Source organism: Mya arenaria, chromosome 1 (genome assembly GCF_026914265.1).
Source record: "Mya arenaria isolate MELC-2E11 chromosome 1, ASM2691426v1".
NCBI lineage: Eukaryota > Metazoa > Mollusca > Bivalvia > Myida > Myidae > Mya > Mya arenaria.
Window position 1 is genome coordinate 5,572,132 of NC_069122.1, and position 22,186 is coordinate 5,594,317.

At 35.4% G+C, this 22,186-nt stretch overlaps 1 protein-coding gene across 2 annotated transcripts; it reads right to left on the bottom strand.

The window, feature by feature from the left end:
• Positions 1-9,644: 9,644 nt before the first annotated feature.
• LOC128234866 (monocarboxylate transporter 12-like) lies at positions 9,645-22,186 on the bottom strand. 2 transcript variants are annotated; one of them, XM_052949454.1, is made up of 6 exons: positions 21,962-22,186; positions 19,469-19,585; positions 18,668-18,880; positions 12,414-12,603; positions 11,433-12,079; positions 9,645-9,846 (listed from the first exon to the last, which is right to left on the bottom strand). In XM_052949454.1, the coding sequence occupies exons 1-6, from the start codon at positions 22,107-22,109 to the stop codon at positions 9,719-9,721; spliced, it is 1,443 nt and encodes a 480-aa protein (XP_052805414.1). In that variant the 5' UTR covers positions 22,110-22,186; the 3' UTR covers positions 9,645-9,718. The 2 variants fall into 2 exon arrangements, with proteins under 2 accessions (XP_052805414.1, XP_052805420.1); XM_052949460.1 differs by lacking the exon at positions 21,962-22,186 and adding an exon at positions 20,364-20,720.

Genomic DNA, 22,186 nt, shown 5'->3' on the forward strand with positions numbered 1-22,186 from the left:
AAATTCGAACACTAAAACAGTTAAAGGCTATAAAAATGAATTTAGTTACTTATTAATGTTATCATTTTCCAATCGAGCATTTCCTTTTTATGGTTTTATAGTAATGTTGTTGAACAAACAAGTGCTTTTAACAAAAACTCGTTTTTAATCATAACCGCGTTTCCATAAAATTATTTTCCTTTTCAACAGTCTTTATGAAGTGGCTTTTAGGTCCTAACAGACATGCGTTTAAGTTTGACTGAGCATGAGCTTAATTGTTTATATGTATATCTTCATGCTAGTTTGGTGTTGGTTGTTAAATTATAATACTACAAAACTACGTATAAATAATACAAAAACATATCGGGACAAGCAGAATAGCCAATCATTTAATGCATACCGTGTTGAAATTGGCAACGTTAAGGCCAAACATATACTAAATGATTGAAACACAACGTCACATTATAACACGGACAGATTAAACATACACACGAATCACAAAAAAATGACCAAATTCAATCATTTAAGGTGGAACGCGACTATGATTTTTTTTTCGAGTTACTGTCTGAAAATTGGTATACGAATAGAAGAGCATATGCCCAGTTAGGGACTGTTTTTACTTTTTCAATATTCGGAACAGTTTTGAATCTACGAGTTTTCAAAATATGCCACTGACGTCAATTTTGAGACGTCTCTCATATTTTTGCGTTCCAGCTACAATAACCGATAGTTTCATCAATTCTTCGTTTACAGCTATGAAATTTCAACGTCAAGTACGTCTTGTGAACACGTTCACGCTCATATATTTTTCTTTCTCTTGTTGAACGTTATTGTTTCTAAATTCGTCTTATACGTCATTTTTCGCGGGAAAAACCGGCGTCGTGTTTCGCTGAAAAAAGTGCGTCTTTCTTTATTTCTTGAAAAAACTGCTCGTTTAATTTTTGATTTTTTTAAATACATGTATTCAATGTTTTATTACAAATCGCCTGATATAAAAAAGGGTACCCCACCGAGTTCGTTTTTGCTCAGTATCAAATAATCTAACCCCTATACCTGTTCTTTTTCATTACGTATTGTTATAAAACGTTAAGCATGACGTAAATTGAACTATTATTTACGCTAATATGAGCTTAGTTTTGAATAAACCACTGATCAATAACATATAACAGTTTTTGTTAATTTTAGTTAAATTGATAATTCAACATTGTTTTCTTCTGTTGAATTCCGAATAGTTAACATTATTAAATAATTAAAGCACTGATTATAAATGAACTATAGTTAAAGTGACATGCTTAACCAAAATCCATGCATAAACATGTATAACAAGATCAATTTTGTCTAATAAAACTTTAACTTCTTACTCAATTATGCATTTATAGAAAATATTAATTACTGGTTACAAGATTTTAACCGCGTGTTTAATAACATAATGCACAAAAACATTAAATTATTGGTGAATGCTAAAATATTTACTATATCTAATCTCATACTGTAAAAATACCATGTTTTATGCTCATTTCCTTCAAATCAACTCGGTATTTCTCATAAGAACCTTTGTTTTCGACAAGATTTCTGCATCCAAGCGTCAGATCACATACGACTTTACTATCATGGAAGTCAAAATTATTTGCATGTAGAATGTAAGCTTTTTATTTATACTTATATATAGCTATATCCTACCTATATAAATATTTTGACAACAATATGCTATGATTTTAAACTGTACTATTATTGTATATAATATAATTTATGTTCTATGTCTATCAATGTTTGGATATATTATGAATATGTCCGGCCATGGGGAAAATTAAGATACTGATTTGAGTTGAGCATGCGTAAAAACGCACCCCACACACCATCCCACACTCAAGCACGCGTGAACACGCATGCATATATGTGCACGCGCTCGCGCTCTCGCACACACGCACGCACGCACGCACGCACGCACGCACGCACGCACACACGCACGCACGCACACACACACAAACGATCATACGCACGCACACACACGCGCACACACACACACACACACACACACACACACACACACACACACACACACACGCTCTCACACGCAGGCATCTATGTACACACGCTCGCACACACACACGCCCGCACGCACGAACGCACGCACGCACGCGTGTACAATACGAACGGCAGGGACATTGAGTGCGGGATAAGGTAGCTATGTTGGCTTGAATGCATCGCCGAAAGTTGTTTCATGAATTTGCTTGTACGCACGAGAAGCTTTGATTGCGTGGTAAAGTCAGGAAAACAAAATAACTCGTTATGAATTAAAACAAACCATGCATTGATTAACAAAATTAAACATTTTACTGCACTAAAAACATTAACTTTAAGATCATCATTTGAGCCATTTGGAACATTTATTTTATCATAGTGTGTGTGTGTGCGTGTGTGTGTGCGTGTTCGTGTGTATGGGCGTGCGTGCATGTACGAGTATGTGGGCGTATACGTGCGTTCATGTGAGTGCATTTGTGTGAACTATAACAACCCTTAATAAGATGAGATAATAGAAACAATTCAATGTGATCATTTACAATCAGTGCAAACACAAGTATTAAACACAAATACGATTTACCACAACTAATACTATTGTTTTAATATGCCTTTAAGAATAAATACATATCGAAAACAATGGTTCATATGAAGAATACCGAGTTTAATTCGAAAGAAATATGAGACCATAGTAAATCCTTTAGCATTCACCAAAAAAAAAAGAATCATTTTTGCGCTTTCTACTATTAAATAAACAGTTACAATCTTGTAATCAGTGAATAATATTTTGCATGAGTTTATTATTTAGTAATTGTTTATCAGTCAAAATAAATGTTTGTTATACATGTGGAATATTGATTTGAATAAAAGTTTCACTTTAAAATGTTAGTGTGTTTTAAATTAACGCCGATTGACCCCGTTATATATTGACCACATGAGTCATTTCCTTTCTGTTCAAAGAATGACCGATCATTTTTTAACATCAAGAACTGACCATCCCCCACCCCTCCCCAAACCGTTGTGTAACAAATGACCCTCGTTGAAAATGTTCAAGAGTTATATTCACTACCAAACTTAGTCAATATTATGGTTACCAATATTAGTGGAATTTATTAATTGTATATGTTTTTATTCAACGATAACCGATTGACTGCATCGAACTTAGATTCAAAACACTGAACTCTATAGTCACGTATTTTAAAGATCTGTATACTATTACATTTTTCTCCGATAGTGACATACAGAAGAAAGCTTGGATGATTTTAGGGGGAGGGGGGGGGGCTGCACCCCCTCTACTGCCGGGATCCGTTTGTGCTTTTGGTTTGTTAGTTATATTTTGTGTATGAAATGATTGTCACACACTGGATTTACTATGCTTTTGCTTAGTTTAGAGCCTTATAACTGCAGATCTCTACTGATAATTGGTAACTAATAAAGTAGTAGAACCGTTTATTGTTGTGTTATTACTGTAGATGTATATATAAAAAACAAAGCACTAATCAGCATAGTCACAGCTCATAGCATAGTGACTGGAACGATTATTGATGTGTATTATCAAAATATTATAATTCGGCAAATGAGATTGCTTAATAATTCAGAAAGCCTCTCATTAAAATAGCCGCCAGATTTAAGTCATTGATTTATAAAGCTGGTTATTCAGCGCCCGTCTTGTGTGGAATTAGATATTTTGTACAACAACAATAACAAATATCCTTAACATAAAACTGATCAGACACTCTAAGATTTCTAATCTTTCCATTTAATAAACAAAAACAATTCGATTAACGTCATGCTAAACGTTTAAATACACTACGTATTGAAAAAGAAACAGGTATAGGGGTTAAATTATTTGATTCTGCGCAAAAACGAAGTCAGTGAGGTACCCTTTTCTTGATATCAGGCGATTTGTAATAAAACATTGAATACATGTATTTAAAAAAAAACAAAAATTAAACGAGCAGTTTTTTCAAGAAATAAAGAAAGGCGCACTTTTTTCAGCGAAACACGACGCCGTTTTTCCCGCGAAAAATGACGTTAAAGACGAATTTTAAAAACAATAACGTTCAACAAGAGAAAGAAAAATATATGAGCGTGAACGTGTTCACAAGACGCACTTGAGGTTTAAATTTCTTAGCGGTAAACGGAGAATGGGTGAAACTATCGGTTATTGTAGCTGGAACGCAAAAATATGAGAGACGTCTCAAAATTGACGTCAGTGGTATATTTTGAGGAGTCATAGTTTCAAAACTGTTCCGAATATTGAAAATGTAAAAACAGTCCCTAATTGGGCATATGCTCTTCCAATTTTCAGACAGTTACTCGAAAAAACATTCATAGTCGCGTTTCACCTTAAGTGGAATTTGATCAGCTAATAATTTAGTCTAGTAGAGATATTTCGTGCTACTGTAAAAAAATGCGAGTAAGACAATCGCTATATGAAAGGAATCCAGTAATTTCATTTGGTCCAGTTCAATATCATCTGTATCAATATAAGTTAACATTTCTGCAGGATATTATCCTCCACAACTGAAAATCACAAAGCTATTATAAGATCTGTTAAATTCAGACCTTAACAGCATTTTATAATTTTATTCACTATTTCTAAACGAAATGATTCTGATCTGGGATTCAAGATGACGATGCGATAGCAATTTACCTATTAAGCAATTTATATCGATAATATTTTATGCCTGTGTCGGTTGTGTTTGTATGTTATGTCTTATGACCTTATGTTTTAATTGTACTTTTTTGGATACAATGTTTAAATCAACAGAAAAAGGAAGCAAAAGGACAATTTTTCTTGATAGAAAAAATGAAGATATTTTCCATCATAACACTAGACCACATGAAACACCGGAAAATTAAAACAAAAAGTTAAAGAGGTTACAACATAAAATTGATATAATGGCATATGCTAGAAAAGATAGTAAGTATACTTTTGCAAGATTGTTGAATTCTTATTTATCAAGATCTATTCATTTTTCACTTATCTTCTTTCCTCCATTGTCTTGCTTTCCGATACCTTCAAAACTTATCCAGAATCTGCGAAAGCATTTAAAGGTTTGAAAGAAACCTTAGTAGTATATTCACGTCTATTGCAATAACACCGTTACAAATAGAATAAGATCAGTGGCATTACATGATTATTATAAATTGGACAAGACAAGCAAACCCCTGCATCTGTTGACGATTCGACATAGTAAACATTTAAAGGTTAGTGTCTGTCTTACATCTGAGATTCTATTGACACAGAACAAGATTTTTTAATAAATATTTACATTAACACTTCATTCCTTAACGATTGTTGTTGTTTATCAATTTCACATTATTTCTGCATAAAGTGCAACGGCATTTCCCATCGAGATCGCGTGTGTTTGTTCGATACTTCTGTCCTGTCATTGGGTGCAATAATACTAATGGGCGGGGCATATTTACTACGGAACTATTTTTTTCCCCAATGAAATCGTAGTAATATTATTGGCAACATGCAAAACTGTAATCTGCAGTAAAGCAGTTAAAACAAAATAATCAACGATAATGTGATTGATTTTTATGTATATGATTTCATGGATGGAACAGTTGAAGAAATATTAAATGACAATGATGACGACTTATTTCGGAAGTTGGAATTGACATTTGGTAAAAATATAGCATCTAACAAAACATGAAATCGAGGAAATGAAACAATAACATGTTGTAGTGTACACAGCAACGTCCAGAAGAAAGAGCTCAGTTCAACACTAAGTCTTATCGCGTCCTATGGCTTTTCTTCCGCGAAAGTTCACGTTACCCCACTCACCACCACTGTCGTTTCATCCAAATTGAATGGTAACTTCCAAAGAAATGACAATGCACATGCTGATTTCTTCGGACTCCACCCATTTTGAACAGCCCCGTTGTATACCATACCCCAATAAAATGCAACATGTCGTATTTAATCGTTAAATAAATACTGAAATAAATGTAAGGTGTGAGCGTTGTCCTTTTAGAATAATTGTTAGTGTATGACTTTTCTGCTTCAGAATGAAAACGATATGAGCTCTCACTGAACCATTCACTAATGGAATCGTGATTAAGTTCCAATTTATATATTCACTGAAGCACTTTCTTTGAATTGTAGCTTAAGTTTAATTGTTGTTTAAAAGCAATTCTTTATGAAATATGAAGGTACACCATTTTCCTTTATGCTTTTCACTGCAAACAAAAGAGTGAAAATATCAACTTAAAGAACTTTTTTTTTAAAAGGATAGAATCTTTTCCTTGGTCAAAACTAAACTCATAACTTTTGAACCAGTAAATGTTCCGAAAATAATCGTTCGCTCTTTGAAAAAGGTTGCATATGTTTAAGTTATGACATTTTTGGAAAAAAGTACCGTTTATTAAAAAAAAGGTGTTCCTGTTCTTCAAATGGTTTGCTGAACTGAAAATTGAAGCTAATAATTCGAATACTTCTTCAGGTACAAAACAATTTTTACATACAAAAACAACTGCTTGAACACAATTTCGACAAATATATTTTAAAACTGTATGACTTTGAAGTACAAACTTCCCGATAAATTCACACAACAATGAAGTGATTGGTTTAACCCAACTATCTAAAATAATGATATCAACCAAGCGTGGTCTTTACTCTTTTCTTTGAAAACGTTTTATATCCAATATGAATTCACAATCGTTTTCATTACGCGTTTGACCTTTCCAATTGACTTTGGTGACTAGTGTTTTTGGTTATGCATTTATGCCCTGAACAATTTAATAAAACTTTCGTGCATTGAATGTTATTATCATTTGGAGCATAGAAACATTAAAAAAGTGCATTGATTAATGTTCATAAAATGTTTGAACTAAAACACATTTGATAAGTATTTCTCCATGAGCCGGCAATAGAAATTACAGCTACGTCATCAGCTATCAAAACCTTACGTGAAGGCCGTCCCACGGGTAGCGTAGTAGCATACACACTTTTATAAAAGGGGTATTAATAAAATAAATTAAAATACCTATACAACTACCAAAGTAAGCATAAAAGCAACAGAAACTTTGTAAAATTCAGTGAAAGATTGTATTTATTTCACATATTATCATAGCAAAAACTATATTTTCACTAGTGGCTTCTTGAGGTCTTTGAAATCTCAGTTCATTTATAGGTGATTTTCCATATGGAACTCCGAGGAATTCATTTACAACAAACTGTTTGTCACTAAACGTCGCTGTGTTAATTTTACCACTAATTAAACCCAGCCTTGTTTTCACGGAAGGCTCGCATAACACCAACCAAAAGCTACATAACACATGAACAAGTACTGTCATTTCCAAGTTGTATTCCTTATTGCGGAGAAAAAACTGAACCTTTGATCATGAATGTGTAATGTTATGTAAAAATGCAGTATAGTGCATGGGTTGAATAATCGATATCGGGGAGTTGTAAAGTAGCATGAAGATAGTTCCCTATCTTGCGCATAGCCTGAGATTAATGGCGTGCTAAATATACCAGTGAAGGTTACACTGTCAACGTTCCTTTATCAGTAATGATTGAATACATAATGAGCTAACTGCCTTAAAATGAATGTTTATAAATATCACTGACGGGTTAAAAGCCTTAAAGGGAATGTTAAGATAAGATATACCTTTATGTTTTAAGCCTTAAAAGGAACGATTAAACAAACCACTGACCAGCTGTAAGCTTATTATGTAAATTATTATAAATATTACATAACACAGTTTAAAGTTACTATATGCATTGGGAATAAAATGCGTTGATTAAGATGATAAACATCAAAGACGTCACAAAGTACAGTCGTTTAGGTTTCAAGGAAACTAAAGGCTACTCGAACCTCTGTAATGGTTCGTCGGCCGCACAAATCTGGGCTTAGCCTGTTCGATTAAATTACAAGTGCTTCAAATATAGCCACTATGGTCTGCATGCATTATAATATGGACTATGGAAGCTCAAATTTGACATACGCATGTCCACATTATTCTATTAATGTATGCTGAAAAACTAATGAAATAGCGCAACAGCGATGTTTGTTTTTATTAAAATGAAATGTTTTGCTATAATTTTGTGGTTGAGGCAAAACGTTTAACTGAATTATCGGATGGTCGTAAAACGTTTCGATACAGAAAACGTATTGTTTTGAAGCTATATTTCATGATGTAAGGTATTGCTTTTAAAGACGGTTAAACATATCTTGAATTTACGTACCAAAGAATGTTTTTTCCGGTTTTATACCACCTTAGATAAAAAGCAATAATCAAAATGACCATATATGTACATGTCGTCGTTGTGTTTGTTAATGATACGTATGTAAACAACCATATATTCGAACGGTTTTGTATACATGGGTACAGTTGTCTGGAAACCTTACCCGGACAAAACTCTTTGAAATATACAGAATCAGTATTGACTAACGTATGAGTGAAAACTCAAAACTGCATGTATTGATGTTTAAGTTAAATAATGTTAATCAAAGCATTTCTATAAAAAGTGTTGTATGTGGTATATAAGGCCATTCTCTTGTCATAAAAAGTGTTGTATGTGGTATATATGGCCATCCTCTTGTCAATAGGAGTGATTTTTATGACTTTTTTTTATCAAATTTAATAAGTCAAATGTTTGAGTTTTTCACACAAGTTTTGAGTCTAAGTTTCAAACTCAGACTCTTAGCGTTAGTGAATCCGTGTCCTACTGATGATATATGAGTAACAATTTAAAAGAACAATTCATTGCATATTCTGTTTAAATGTTCTTTGGTAGATCTGAAAATGATTTATTTCCTACGAATCCGTGGTATATATTTTTAGCGTCATTTTTGTATCAACGGTTGTGTTTGGCATACTCTTCATATTCTTGAACTGTCGACTATGTACTGTCTAGGTATTTGCTAACGCCATTTTGTGGTCGTAGGTGAGAAATAATCAGTGATGGACACGAAATTTGTACTTTTGGACTGGTGATAACCAAAGATATAAGTCATCTACTGGTCATGACCAACATGCATACCAAGTATGAAGTTTCTGTGTGTCAGCGTTCTCAAGTTATTGAGCGGAATTAAAATGTGACGTACGTACTGACATAAAAACCACATGCCATTTCTATGCCACCGTTGAATCCAGCTCACATAACTGTTCTACATATTATTATTTTTATTTTGTAAATATTAATAAGCGTACGACCAGCGTGCTTGAGAATATGCGCATTCAAACTGGTTTGAAATTCCAATCCGACATTCTTAAGTGAGTGCTTTGTTCAGAAACGCAACTAGCATGCCTACCGCTTCAAAATATCAAGGCAACTACATTCGTGAATGTAGCAGTCAATTGCATGCTTGTGCGTATTTTAAGCACAATCCCAATTATTGGCATGATAAATTAACGCGTGTTCTATAAAGTATAGCTAAACCTGTAATATAATGATCTTATTTCGATAATTTAACGTAAATATTGCATTTACATACGTATTTTTACTAATTTACTTTCCAAGCAAATAAAGCCATATCAAATTAAACCATATTCAAATGGCATGTTCTTAAAAAGTTAGATCTGCAAACAATATAATTGATGATTCGTGTATGATGCATGCATTTTCGATAAGTACCTTTTCTAATTCAAACGGTGGTAATGAAACGACATACTTTTCGTTTTGTTTTATTTTGCTCATGTGAGAACAATAGAATGTGAGAGTTCATGCCGTTGGCAGAATGCTGCTCAAACACAACCACTATAACGCGTCCCCACGCCTGCGCAGCCAAATGTTTCCTGTCATCATCAGTAGACCGGCTGCAAATGTCGATGCAGAACCGCAGTAGAACGACAGGTAATAATTGCCAAGATAGTCTCTTATCAACCCTGTATAAGAAGAAAACATACATGAAGCAAAGATTACACATACATAGAATGTTAGCGTAAAAATAACATTTAATAAACGATCAAAGATAATCTTCACTAGCCATCAATTAAAATACTTTTGTACTGAACAGGTCAAATTTTACACAAATAGTTCTCATCTTTCAAATGATAAAATATGTAGAGTAAATCTATTTTGCTTTGCAAAATGATCATAGGAATCGATATGTTGTCAGGTGATGCACCTTAATATCACAGATTTTTTTTAAGTATTATGTTTTTATTGAAGTAATTATTGACTTCAGCTTCCATGTTTCCGACGAGTCTAACGTTTGACCTCTGATTCTTACTTTGAAAAAACAACAACAACTTTTTATCAAAACGTTAAACAAATCGTTTCTATAACATTGTGTTACATAGTCAATTAAATAAAATCTGAATATTTGACTGTTTTTTTTCAGATAATTTCACTATCAATGCTCTGATATGCGGAAATCTTCCATTACATAGCTATGTCTCAAATCTGAGCGTAGTCGTCAAACCGCTCGTAAACGCGGGCCCATGACGTTGTAAGTGAGTCGCTGTTTACAAAAGATGTTATGTCCGTATGTAGACTTAGACTCAGGATAGCTTCTTTTTAAAGTAACAGAAAGATTTTTACTCCGCCATTCATACAAATGACTTTTAGATTACAATGTATATATATGTATAAACTTTAAATGGTTAAGACATTAAGAAGATTTCACAAACAATGCTCTGAAAGAAGGAATACATGATACAATACAAATTAATAGTACTTAGTAGTCTGTTCTCAAACTTGAAACTGTTTGTAAACATAGACCCAGCAAAACATATTATAAGTGTGTTACCAAATTGCTTCAAGATCAGAATCCTCAGTGATTTGCTTTCTCACTCAGACTTAAGCCGTCAGTGTCTTACCTGGGCGAAGTAGATTTCCACTACCCTGAAATAACTGGTTGAGACCAGAAATCACCTCTTATCATTTGGCCAAGAATACCAAGTAATAACTGCGTGATACCATATATTACTTTCCATTAATGCATCAATAATCATCAATGCTCGGATAAAACTGATGATACCAGACGTTATCTCCTGTCACTGGGCCATGACGCTTCAATGTTCGGATAGAACATGGTGAGACCATACCTTACCTCATATCAATTGGCCAATAACTCGTGCAGATCTTTCATTTAGTCATTAGGCCAAAAAACATAATGTCTATGCAAAACTTGTTGAGACAAGATTTGACTTCGTACTACTTGGTAAAGAAGCAAACCAATTTCCTGAGATAACTGGTTGAGACCAGCCCGAGGTAACTGGTTGATGACAGATCTTAGCGCATCCCAACTTGGCCAAGAAGCGTACTTTTTCCCTGACACAACTGGTTGAAACCAGATTTTAACTCCTCTCAACTGGGTCACAAAGCGTACAAATATTCTGAGATATGTCCGATCTTGCCTGCTCTCATTTGGTCATGTCACTACACCGACATTACTAGTTGATATCAGATCTTTGCTTTATTCACTGTGCCAAGAGGCATATCACACTTGGTTGAGAGCAGATCTTACCTCCGATGACTGGGCCAAGAAGCATACCAAGCCCATAGCATAACTGGTTGAGACCGAACGCACTCGCCAAATTGCTGATTCCCAGAATGTCCACCAATATCAGTGCCACTTGTGATATATACGTTCCAGAAACGAAACCAAATATGGCACATATGACAGCAAACTGCATAAAACTATGTAAAGACGGAATGGTAACAGTTAAAGCTGCGATGATAAACAGTATCATGTTATATGTTATCAAACGATACGGTTTGACATGTTTAGTGTCTAGCAATGTCGACATGGATATACGTGCAATCATGTCAAACACTCCTGTGATTGAGATCAAGTAGGATCCTTCCAACTCTGATATGCCCTGGTCCTTGGCCAAGGCCGGTAGGTACACAAATGTCATATTGTATGAAAGGGCAAATAACACCATTTGTGCACACACGGTGAAGAAGGCATAGTTTCGAAACAGTGTTAAATCAATGAAACGTCTCTTTGGTATATGTACTGTCTCTGCAGTTGTTTTGTCCGGTGAAAACAGCGTGCTGTTTTGCCCGTTGCAGCTTACTGCTTCAGCAAAATGTTGAATTCTCTTCTCCTGTTGTGGCAACAGCGATACAGTTGTTTCGTTCTTATCTTTATTCAAGGTTACTTCTTGCCTGCAATTTTCCAACACTTACAAAACTACTGGATATTTCTTTAATATTAGATTTTTTTCGGCAATGAAACGGGCAAATAAATCAATGCTTAAAGCAAATAAGGATGACGGTCAGATTAATTCCTGTGTAAACATTGCTTTCATGTTATTGTTCGTAGTTTTTTTCAAAGCATGAGAATAACAATGTGTAAAGGCCTTTTCGACCGGTTGCAAGAATACCTTGGGTCTTAGTTAGATGTAATATGTTTGAATAATTTATTCAATAAAAGTAAATGTTAGCTATATTGAATTCAACCAGAAAGTACCACAAGGGTTAACATTTTTAGATAACTTACGGCTTTGTCTTCAGTTTTCTTTTACTTAAAGGCATGAACAACATTCCACAAACGTAAACGTTGCTGACTATGGCACCAATAATAAGAAAAGCTCCTCTGAATCCAAAATATTCAAAAAAAGCACGCAGTATTGGCGGCCAAGCAAAACATCCAAATCCAACCCCTGATGCAGCAACTCCAATTGCAATACCTAAAACATATTATAATGAGAGAAATGTAATGTGATTAATGCAGATATCTTTAAGATATTTTATACATTTTTTTTAGTTTTAACAGACCCTTTAAGGACTTTAAACATATAATTTTGATCATATGATTTTATGATTTTAACTTAGTAATATTAGATCAAACATAAATTATATACATTCGTAAATCAATGCCATATAAGGAGAGGAAGTTTTGAAGAATGTCACTGAAAAATAATCATTTGGCACCAGATGAATAGAGAAACTATGTCCTTTAAATCGATATAAATTATTCGTTTGAGTATTTATGAAATGCATTTTTAAACCACCAATTGCAACTTGCTACCATAAATATTTCGTACCGTTGAACAGTATTTGTTTTAATTAAGCCAAATATTTTAGCTTTATACACTTGAATATTGGTGTGTACCAGTTATAAAGCCACAACAATTTAACTGTTTGTTCTGCTAATAATGGCCGAGAAATATAACATTAGCAAGTGAAATAAAAAAAAAAGAATGTTACCGTTTGGCTTACAGGAGCTATCCAAAGCCATACACATTTACACCAAATATATAACGAAAGCCAACATAATTACCCATTCAGAGTGATATTAAAATAGAATAGCCCACATTACATATTCTTAATATTTCGGATTCTTGGATATTGTTACAGAAGTTAATAACACGAGTAGTTTGTCCTAAAGTTCCAAACTGTGGGCTTAAATAATAGAAGATACATCATTTTTGTTGTTGTAAAATAGATATGACAAACGATATCTTGTGTATTTAACTTCAGCCAATAGCGACACCTCTTGCTGATAAGCCACGCCTCTGTACTACTACATGCTGCATGCTATCACAGTAGTTCAGTTCTCTATGACTGTTCTCAAGTACTAGTAATAAACCGTAAAGCTGTTGTTATTTCTTGTTGTAAACACAACATATTGGCGACGAGGATGTTTAACTAAAACGTACTATTTTTTCGGGAATTTTATCCATTTGTGCGTGAAATTCTGGATAATAATTAAGATGGCGAACTCAGGTTTAATTGGAACTTTAAACGCATTCAACAGTGACAGTGAATCATGGATTTCATATGAGGAGCGTTTAGAGATGTACTTTGTAGTAAATAGTATTGGGGACGAGAAAAAGGTTGCCGCTTTATTAACTCTGTTGGGGGAGAAGACATATGCATTGTTGTGAAACTTAACGTCACCCCAAAAGCCAGCAGAGAAGACGTACCAGGAACTTTGTCAATTATTGAAGACACAGTTATGTCCCAAACCTCTGGTGATTGCGGAACGGTTCCGTTTTCATAAACGTAATCAGGCGACAGGTGAATCTATTTGTGATTTCACAGCCGCTATAAGGAGATTAGCAGAACATCGTGAATTCAATGATAATCTCGAAAACACATTACGTGATAGGTTTGTTTGTGGGTTGAAGGATGAAGTGACACAACGTAAGCTATTGTCAACGGCTGACTTAAGCTTGAAAAAAGCAATTGAAATCGCCACTGCGATGGAAACAGCTTGCAAAGACGCAGCTGAATTACATTATACGGCATCAGGAAGTTCAAATGTAAACAAAATAGGAAAGAAGCCACCGAGTAAACGACAATACCGTAATGACGTGACATTGAAGCCTCAACAAAAAGGGAAATATTCCAATACACGGTGCATACATTGTGGTAAATCAAACCACCAGTCTGACAAGTGTACACTAAAGAATGCAATTTGCCATATTTGCAGTGAAAAGGGACACATTAAGACTGTCTGTCCAAACCCTAGAAATGTGAACGTAATTGACGGAACGAAAATGACAGTGTGTATGTCATAAACAAAGTGACCAGCGAAAGAACATCGAGAATTCTTCTATATCCAGTCATCAATGAAAAACAGGTTGAAATGGAACTAGACACTGGGTCTGCAGTTATCATTATTTTAGAACAAAACATAAAACAATTGTTTGGAAATATCAAACTGGACAAACCCTACTGTAAGCTACACTCATATTCTGGGGAAACAATACAGCAAGTAGGATCTGCAGTAGTGCGTGTTGACTACAACAACCAAACGAAGGATTTAAGGCTTTGTGTAGTGAAAGGCAACAAACCATCCTTATTTGGGAGAGACTGGTTGAGTGAGATTAATGTTGACTGGACTAGCGTTATGCGCGTCAATAACATTGAATCATAAAAAAATCGTTTTGCGAATATGATGAATAGATATGAGTCTGTATTCAGCGACGGTATTGGTCACGCTAAAGGCTTCAGTGCGAAATTAACGCTGAAAGACGATGCCACACCCAAGTTCATGAAGGCAAGGTCGGTTCCGTTTTGAATGAAACCAAAAATCGAGAAAGAACTTGACAACCTTGAAAGACAAGGGATAATAACGAAAGTAAATACCAGCGAATGGGCTACACCAATCGTACCTGTTTTGAAATCAACGGGAGATGTCAGGATTTGCGGAGATTTCAAGGTCACGGTCAACCAGGCGCCGAAGGTTGACAAGTATCCACTTCCACGTGTTGATGACATTTTTGCTAATCTGTCACAGGGACAAAAATTCACGAAACTGGATTTACGCCAGGCGTACCTATACTTGGAGGTCGACGACGACAGCAAGGAGTTATTGACAATCAATACTCATCGGGGACTATACCGCTATAACCGGTCTGTGTATGGAATTTCCTCACTTCCAGCGATATGGCAGCGCACAATGGACACAATACTTCAGGGAATTCCGGGAGTACAGTGTATACTGGATGACATGATTGTCACAGGGGACAGTGATCAATCGCACTACGAAAACCTTAAAAAAAGTGTTATCACGCTTGAGTGATTATGGATTAAAAGTTAACAAAGATAAGTGTCAATTCTTTCAAGACAAAGTAACATATTGTGGTCATGACATTGGTAAAATAGGATTGTGGAAATGTAATGACAAGATTCAGTCGGTGCTCGACACACCTGTACCACATGATGTAACTTCATTGAGGGCTTATCTTGGGGTTTTAAACTACTATCACAAATTTCTGCCAAATCTTGCAACCGTTGTAAGTCCGTTAAACGCACTTCTCCAGAAAAATCAAAAGTATAAATGGTCAGATGAATGTGACAGGGCGTTTAATGATTCGAAGCGCTTGATCACATCAGAGCCCGTGCTAACACATTACAATCCGGAACTTCCGGTACGGCTCGCAACGGACGCATCCCCTGTCGGTATTTCCGGTATATTGTCACATGTTATGCCGAACGGCTCCGAAAGACCAATAGCATTCGCGTCGCGTTCCTTGACAAAGACGGAACGTAAGTATGCGCAAATAGACAAAGAAGCGTTAGGGATTTACTGGGCAGTAAAACGTTTTTACACGTATTTGTATGGCAGACATTTCACTCTAGTGACAGATTGCCAGCCGCTCACTTCGATTTTTAACCCTGGTAAAAGCATACCGGTTACCACCGCGGCACGTGTTCAAAGATATGCGTTATACTTGTCGGGATTTCATTACGATGTTGAGTACAAGAATACTAAACGACATACGAACGTAGATGGCTTGTCTAGATTGCCGGCGCCGCACACCGCCGAAAATTATGACAATGATATTGAAGAAGTGTTTTACACCTCTCAAATTGATCAGTTACCGGTCACAAGTTCTCAGATTCGCAGAGAAACTCAGCGCGAGCGTTTGTTATCGCGTGTTTTCAGTTATGTAGAAAACGGCTGGGACGAAAAGCTTAATGACCCTCTGTTGAAAAGCTATTTCTCGCGTAGGAATGAACTCGCAATTCATCATGGTTGTTTGATGTGGGGAAACCGGGTAGTAATTCCAATCAAATAACGGTCTAAGGTATTAGACCCAGTTTATTCAGGGCATCCTGGGATTGTCAAAATGAAAGGACTGGCTAGAAGTTACATATGGTGGTCCGGTATTGATAGTGACATTGAATCTCTGGTCAAAAAATGTAATGGGTGTCAGATGGAACAAAGACAGCCAGCACATGTTTACCTACATCCGTAGGAATGGCCGAGTTACAGCTGGGAACGAATACACGTCGATTTTGCTGGCCCATTTTAGGACGAATGTTTATGGTAATTGTCGATGCACATAGCAAATTGCCAGAAGTTATAGAAATGAAATCGACTACTGCCGAACGCACGATAAATGAAATGCGAATTATATTCTCAAGATACGGTCTTCCGAAACAATGCGTTACAGACAATGGACCTCAATTCATTTCTGATAGTTTTGCAAAATTCATGCAAAGTAATGGCATAATGCATATCAAAACAGCCCCGGCAAAACCATCAACAAATGGTCTCGTTGAAAGGTTCAATGCTAAATTTAAATCTGCTATGCGAGCTATGGATGGCGAAACTGACGATTTCGGCTTGAAACTCAGTAATTTTCTATTATCATACCGCACAGCTGTGCATTCCACAACCAACGAAACACCGTCAAAACTATTTTTCAATCGAAAAATTAGGACTAGGCTCGATTTGCTCAAGCCGGACACAAAGCAATATGTTCAAGACAAACAAATGAAATTGTCATTAGCAGGAAAACAAACATTTAGGGAGCTTGAGTTAGGTCAAAGCGTACTTGCGCGCGATTATAGGCCGAGCGTGAAAGAGAAATGGGTTACAGGGACGGTGGTATCAAGGGATGACCCCTTGATGTATAAAGTACTTGTTGGAAATGCCACATGGAAACGACACATTGATCAGTTACGGCCCACCGAAATAGAACAAAGTCAGGCTCAAACTGAGATACCAGAGTTAACAGGATCAATGCCATTAACTCGCGGTCAGGGGTATTTCAATACACTACCCGATTCACAACATTCAGAGCAATTAGCCCCAGATGTTAGTAATAATAATGAACCGCCCCAGGTCGAAGAACGTCGTTATCCACAACGCGATAGGCACCCGCCGGAAAGATTAGCGTATAATTAGAGAGTACCCGTCAAGAGGCATTGTAAATTAATGTGATTAATTAAATGACGCTGGAGAAGTGTTGCTAATTAATAGCTGCTATTTGTGATTAATTTTATCAAATAAAGATCAATTAATTTAATAGCTTTACAAAATGTGTATTGTTTATCAATGATCGCACTGTTGAAACAATATTTTTATGATGAAAAACATAAAAAGTTTAAATATTATGGAAATATTTTATTGATATATATGATGTTATGGCTTCATATTTGAAAGGGGAGAACTGTTGTGTATTTAACTTCAGCCAATAGCGACACCTCTGATAAGCCACGCCTCTGTTCTACTACATGCTGCATGCTATCACAGTAGTTCAGTTCTCAATGACTGTTCTCAAGTACTAGTAATAAACCGTAAAACTGTTGTTATTTCTTGTTGTAAACACAACAGATACAGCATAATAGTGTGTCAAAAATCATGTTTGAAGTAGTCAGAGACTGAATTGCAGATAGAAATACTTACCGTATATATAGTTTAAATTTGAATGAATATCCAAAATACCTGTTAATTTTAACTAGAACAAGTTCAGAATGATGGTATTGCACGACTCTCAGGAAATAATGGCAACACTTACGACAAGCGTAGAAGTCTATAGTCTAATCCATACGTGCTAATAAATACCATATATTCACATTTAACTACGTAGAAATGTGTCGCTTGTCAGAATAAAGGATATTGTTTTAGTGGTTTAAGAATACTACAAACAGTACGAGTGAGTTCTCAACAGTTTCCTCCCTTCTCTTTTGCTATGACTTCAATGAGGAGGTGTATATTCGTAGGAATTGATTCTACAAGAGATGTATGAAACAAACGTGAAGGCGTTTTCGTAACAATAATCAGTTAAACACAGTCGCCTTCATTCGGGCATTTCATGTATATCTGTGGGAAAGGTGAGGTTATGTTAAGTGGTTAAAATCGGATATCCAGGTCCCGAATGGAATTCATATATGTCTTCATCTGTTTTTAAATAAACTTCTCAGTTTTGGAACATACTTATGCTGATTAAATAACTACTGTCAAATTGCTTACCAAAACTTATTGCAAACATTCGTTATACACATACAAACCTCGTCTGGTATTGAAGTAGTGGCCGACAACAAGTATGCAGGCGGTATAGGAGAGGGAACACCCCACCCCCACAACGAGGCCATATGTCAGGTACAGGTACTGGACGGTGGGTACAAAACCGGAAGTGAGCATTCCAGCAACCGTCATGCTTACTCCAAGAAAAGTGACGAAACGGAACGAGTACCTAGTGCATAGTCCGCTTGAAATAGGGCCTAAAATTATAATTTCATTTTTCAAAAGCTGGAGATAAGTATCCACTTTCAAATAATGCATAACAGCCATCAGTTTTTAAAAGATATATTTCGAGTTTGATATAATTAATTAATTTGAGTTATGTATGTTGTTCTTTAACCAGGACATATATTCAAATCTAACAAAAAAATAGTTTATAGGCGACCAAGATATATTCAACTTAACCAGATACTAGTGTATGTACGACCAAGATATATTCAACTTAGATCAGAATATCGGGTAAATAAGACGTAAACATATCAAATATTAACTATTTAATAGTGAATATCACAATATGACATATTCAAATTCAAGCAGACAAAAATGTTTATGCGACTTAACTAACCAGACTCTACAATAGTATGAATGATAAAATGTTTGTATTGAAATTGGTTAGATATGTCATGATACTGTATGTATATTCTTTACGTTTAGTTTTATTTTGGTCCCTTGGAAACATTGAATTTGGTATTGTTATTCTAAAATAAAAAGACAAAACCGCTTCCGCCAATGGTAGAATATGTATGTCTTCTTTAGGCATCAGATATAAAGAACATAACTTCACCCACCTACAAGTCTACAGATTAGTGAGTACAGTGACAAGACCCAGGCCGTCTCTGTCGCACTCTGTCCAAAATGTTGTCGCATATGGATGTACAGGATACCGTTGCTGCGCTCTAGTCCACCTGAAATGACATAGTAAAAACATTTGTGTTAAAGATATGTATATCCCTGCCATCTTGCGTATCAAATAATTCCACAGTTTAGTTTCTGTATAACGCGTTAATGAGTGCTCATAACGCCTGCAGATCGATGGTAAGTGGGTTGAATATCCATCTTGTGCACATTGCATACTTGGACAGTCTACTCGCCAGAAGACAAGATCGTCTTGTAATAATGATTGGGCAAAATGATGCTGCGTTTGTAGCGCTACAAAGAACACTATTACGAAGTTATTTTCGATGTGAATAATGATTTGAGATTAAGCCGTAGTTGGAATATTTTCGAAGGGCATTCTTCGACGTTATAGGTTAGTGTCCCCTTATCGTATTGTTTTAAGGAAATTTATACAGAGGTTAAACATGCCTTCCTTCTTACCTCCCCCTGTATTATATTTTTACGATAAACATGATGGCTCCCCTCCCTTCGTATTGTATTGTGTGGGATCTCTCCGTTAGTTTATCGCCACTGCCCCTTCATTATAATATATTTTATATTTAAACTAGTTTTATCATTTGTAAAAGATAACGCTGATCTGTTAACACTTCATGGTACTCATCAACATATAAAAATATATAGTTCAAGAATATAAGACATTTAGTAAGCAATTGGCGCCAATAACGTCGTAAATAACGTGTGCCGATTGTGTGCAAAACATACTTGTCAAACTATACCGATGAAAATCGCAAAGTAATTAAAAGCTTCAAAATCTACTTTATAAATATTATATATTTTTAAGTATACCTTGAATGGCGTGGATGATAAACGACCCAAGAACGACCAGCCATCCCCACCCACCGTCCACTCCGGAGTGGTAAGTGTGCTTTCCTCAATATCTATTTCTGAGTTAAAATCTCCTTTCTCGCCTTCTACGCCAGCATTTGGTTTTGGATGCATGATTTCACTTTAACATTTTAATGCATTTAAATACTACTTCAATAAATAGTTTACTAGTTTCTAAAATTATTCAGTCACTTTCCATTCATCAGCAATTTGATATGAGGCTATGTATAAATCACCTGTGGTATCAACTCATTATATTGAACTTTGGTTAGGAACTGGTTTAATGAACTTTATTATAATCCATACGTTACTGCGAAAGCTAATAAGCACTAATTGTACACGTACTTCAAGTCAATTCCATTTCCATTCGCTAATTAGGTACAAAGGGTAGAACAGGTTGCGCATACCTTTAAATTTGCTTAAACTTATACATTATAGATGGAAGTAGTAAACGCAATTTGATGCAATAAATTTTACCATACTTATAATTATCATCACTTATGTATGTATGACTAAAGGTAATTCGTACATTATCAATACAAACAAATGCGAATATTAAATTTTCATTGTAAAGTCCCTGTCATGATAATATTATAGTAAAAGCAATATCACAAGAAAAACTAATCTCGATGTTAATATCGAAAATGCACTAGCACACCTTTGCATCCTATTGATGGATGGCTTACCTGAAGCTTAATTAGTTATGCTTCAAATTCGATCAATATCGTCATTTCACCAGTGAAAGATTTTAAACATTTGTTTTCGCCGCTACAAAATAAATATTCACTATGTTCACAATAACTTTTGTTGAGTGATGATGTTGTGTGTGTGGTGATGATGATGATGATAATGCAGATGATGATGTTGATTGCGACGACGACGACGATGATGATGGTGATGGTGATGGTGGTGGTGGTGGTGGTGGTGGTGGTGCTGCTGCTGCTTCTGCTTCTGCTTCTGCTTCTGCTTCTGATGATGATGATGATGATGATGATGATAATGATGGTGATGATGATGATGATGATGATGATGATGATGATGATGATGATGATGATGATGATGATGATGATGATGATGATGATGATGATGATGATGATGATGATGATGATGATGATGATGATGGTGATGATGATGATGGTGGTGATGAGGATGATGATGGTGGTGATGAAGATGGTTATGATGATGATGATGAAGATGATGATGATGATGAAGATGATGATGATAATGATGATAAACATGCTGGGTCCCATCCCTTCGTATTGTTTTGTGTGGGTGCCCTCCGTTAGTTTATCTCCCCTGTCCCTTTATTATAATATATTTTATATTTAAACTAGTTTTATAAACAGATAACACTGATCTGTTAACACTTCATGGGACTCATCAATATATAATAATATATAGTGCAAGAATATAAGACGTTAAATAAGCAATTGGCGCCAATAACGTCGTAAATAACGTGTGTCGATTGTGTACAAAACATTATTGTCAATCTATACCGATGAAAATCACAAAGTAATTAAATGCTTCTAAATCTACTTTATAACTATTTATAAGTATACCTTGAATGGCGTGGATGATAAACGACCCAAGAACGACCAGCCATCCCCACCCACCGTCCGGAGAGTTAAGTGTGCTTTCCTCAATAGCTATTTCTGAGTTAATATCTCCTTTATCGCCTTCTACGCCAGCATTTGGTTTTGAATGCATGATTTCACTTTAACATTTTAATGCATTTAAATTCATTGATTGATATTATTGATTAAATACTACTTCAGTAAATAGTT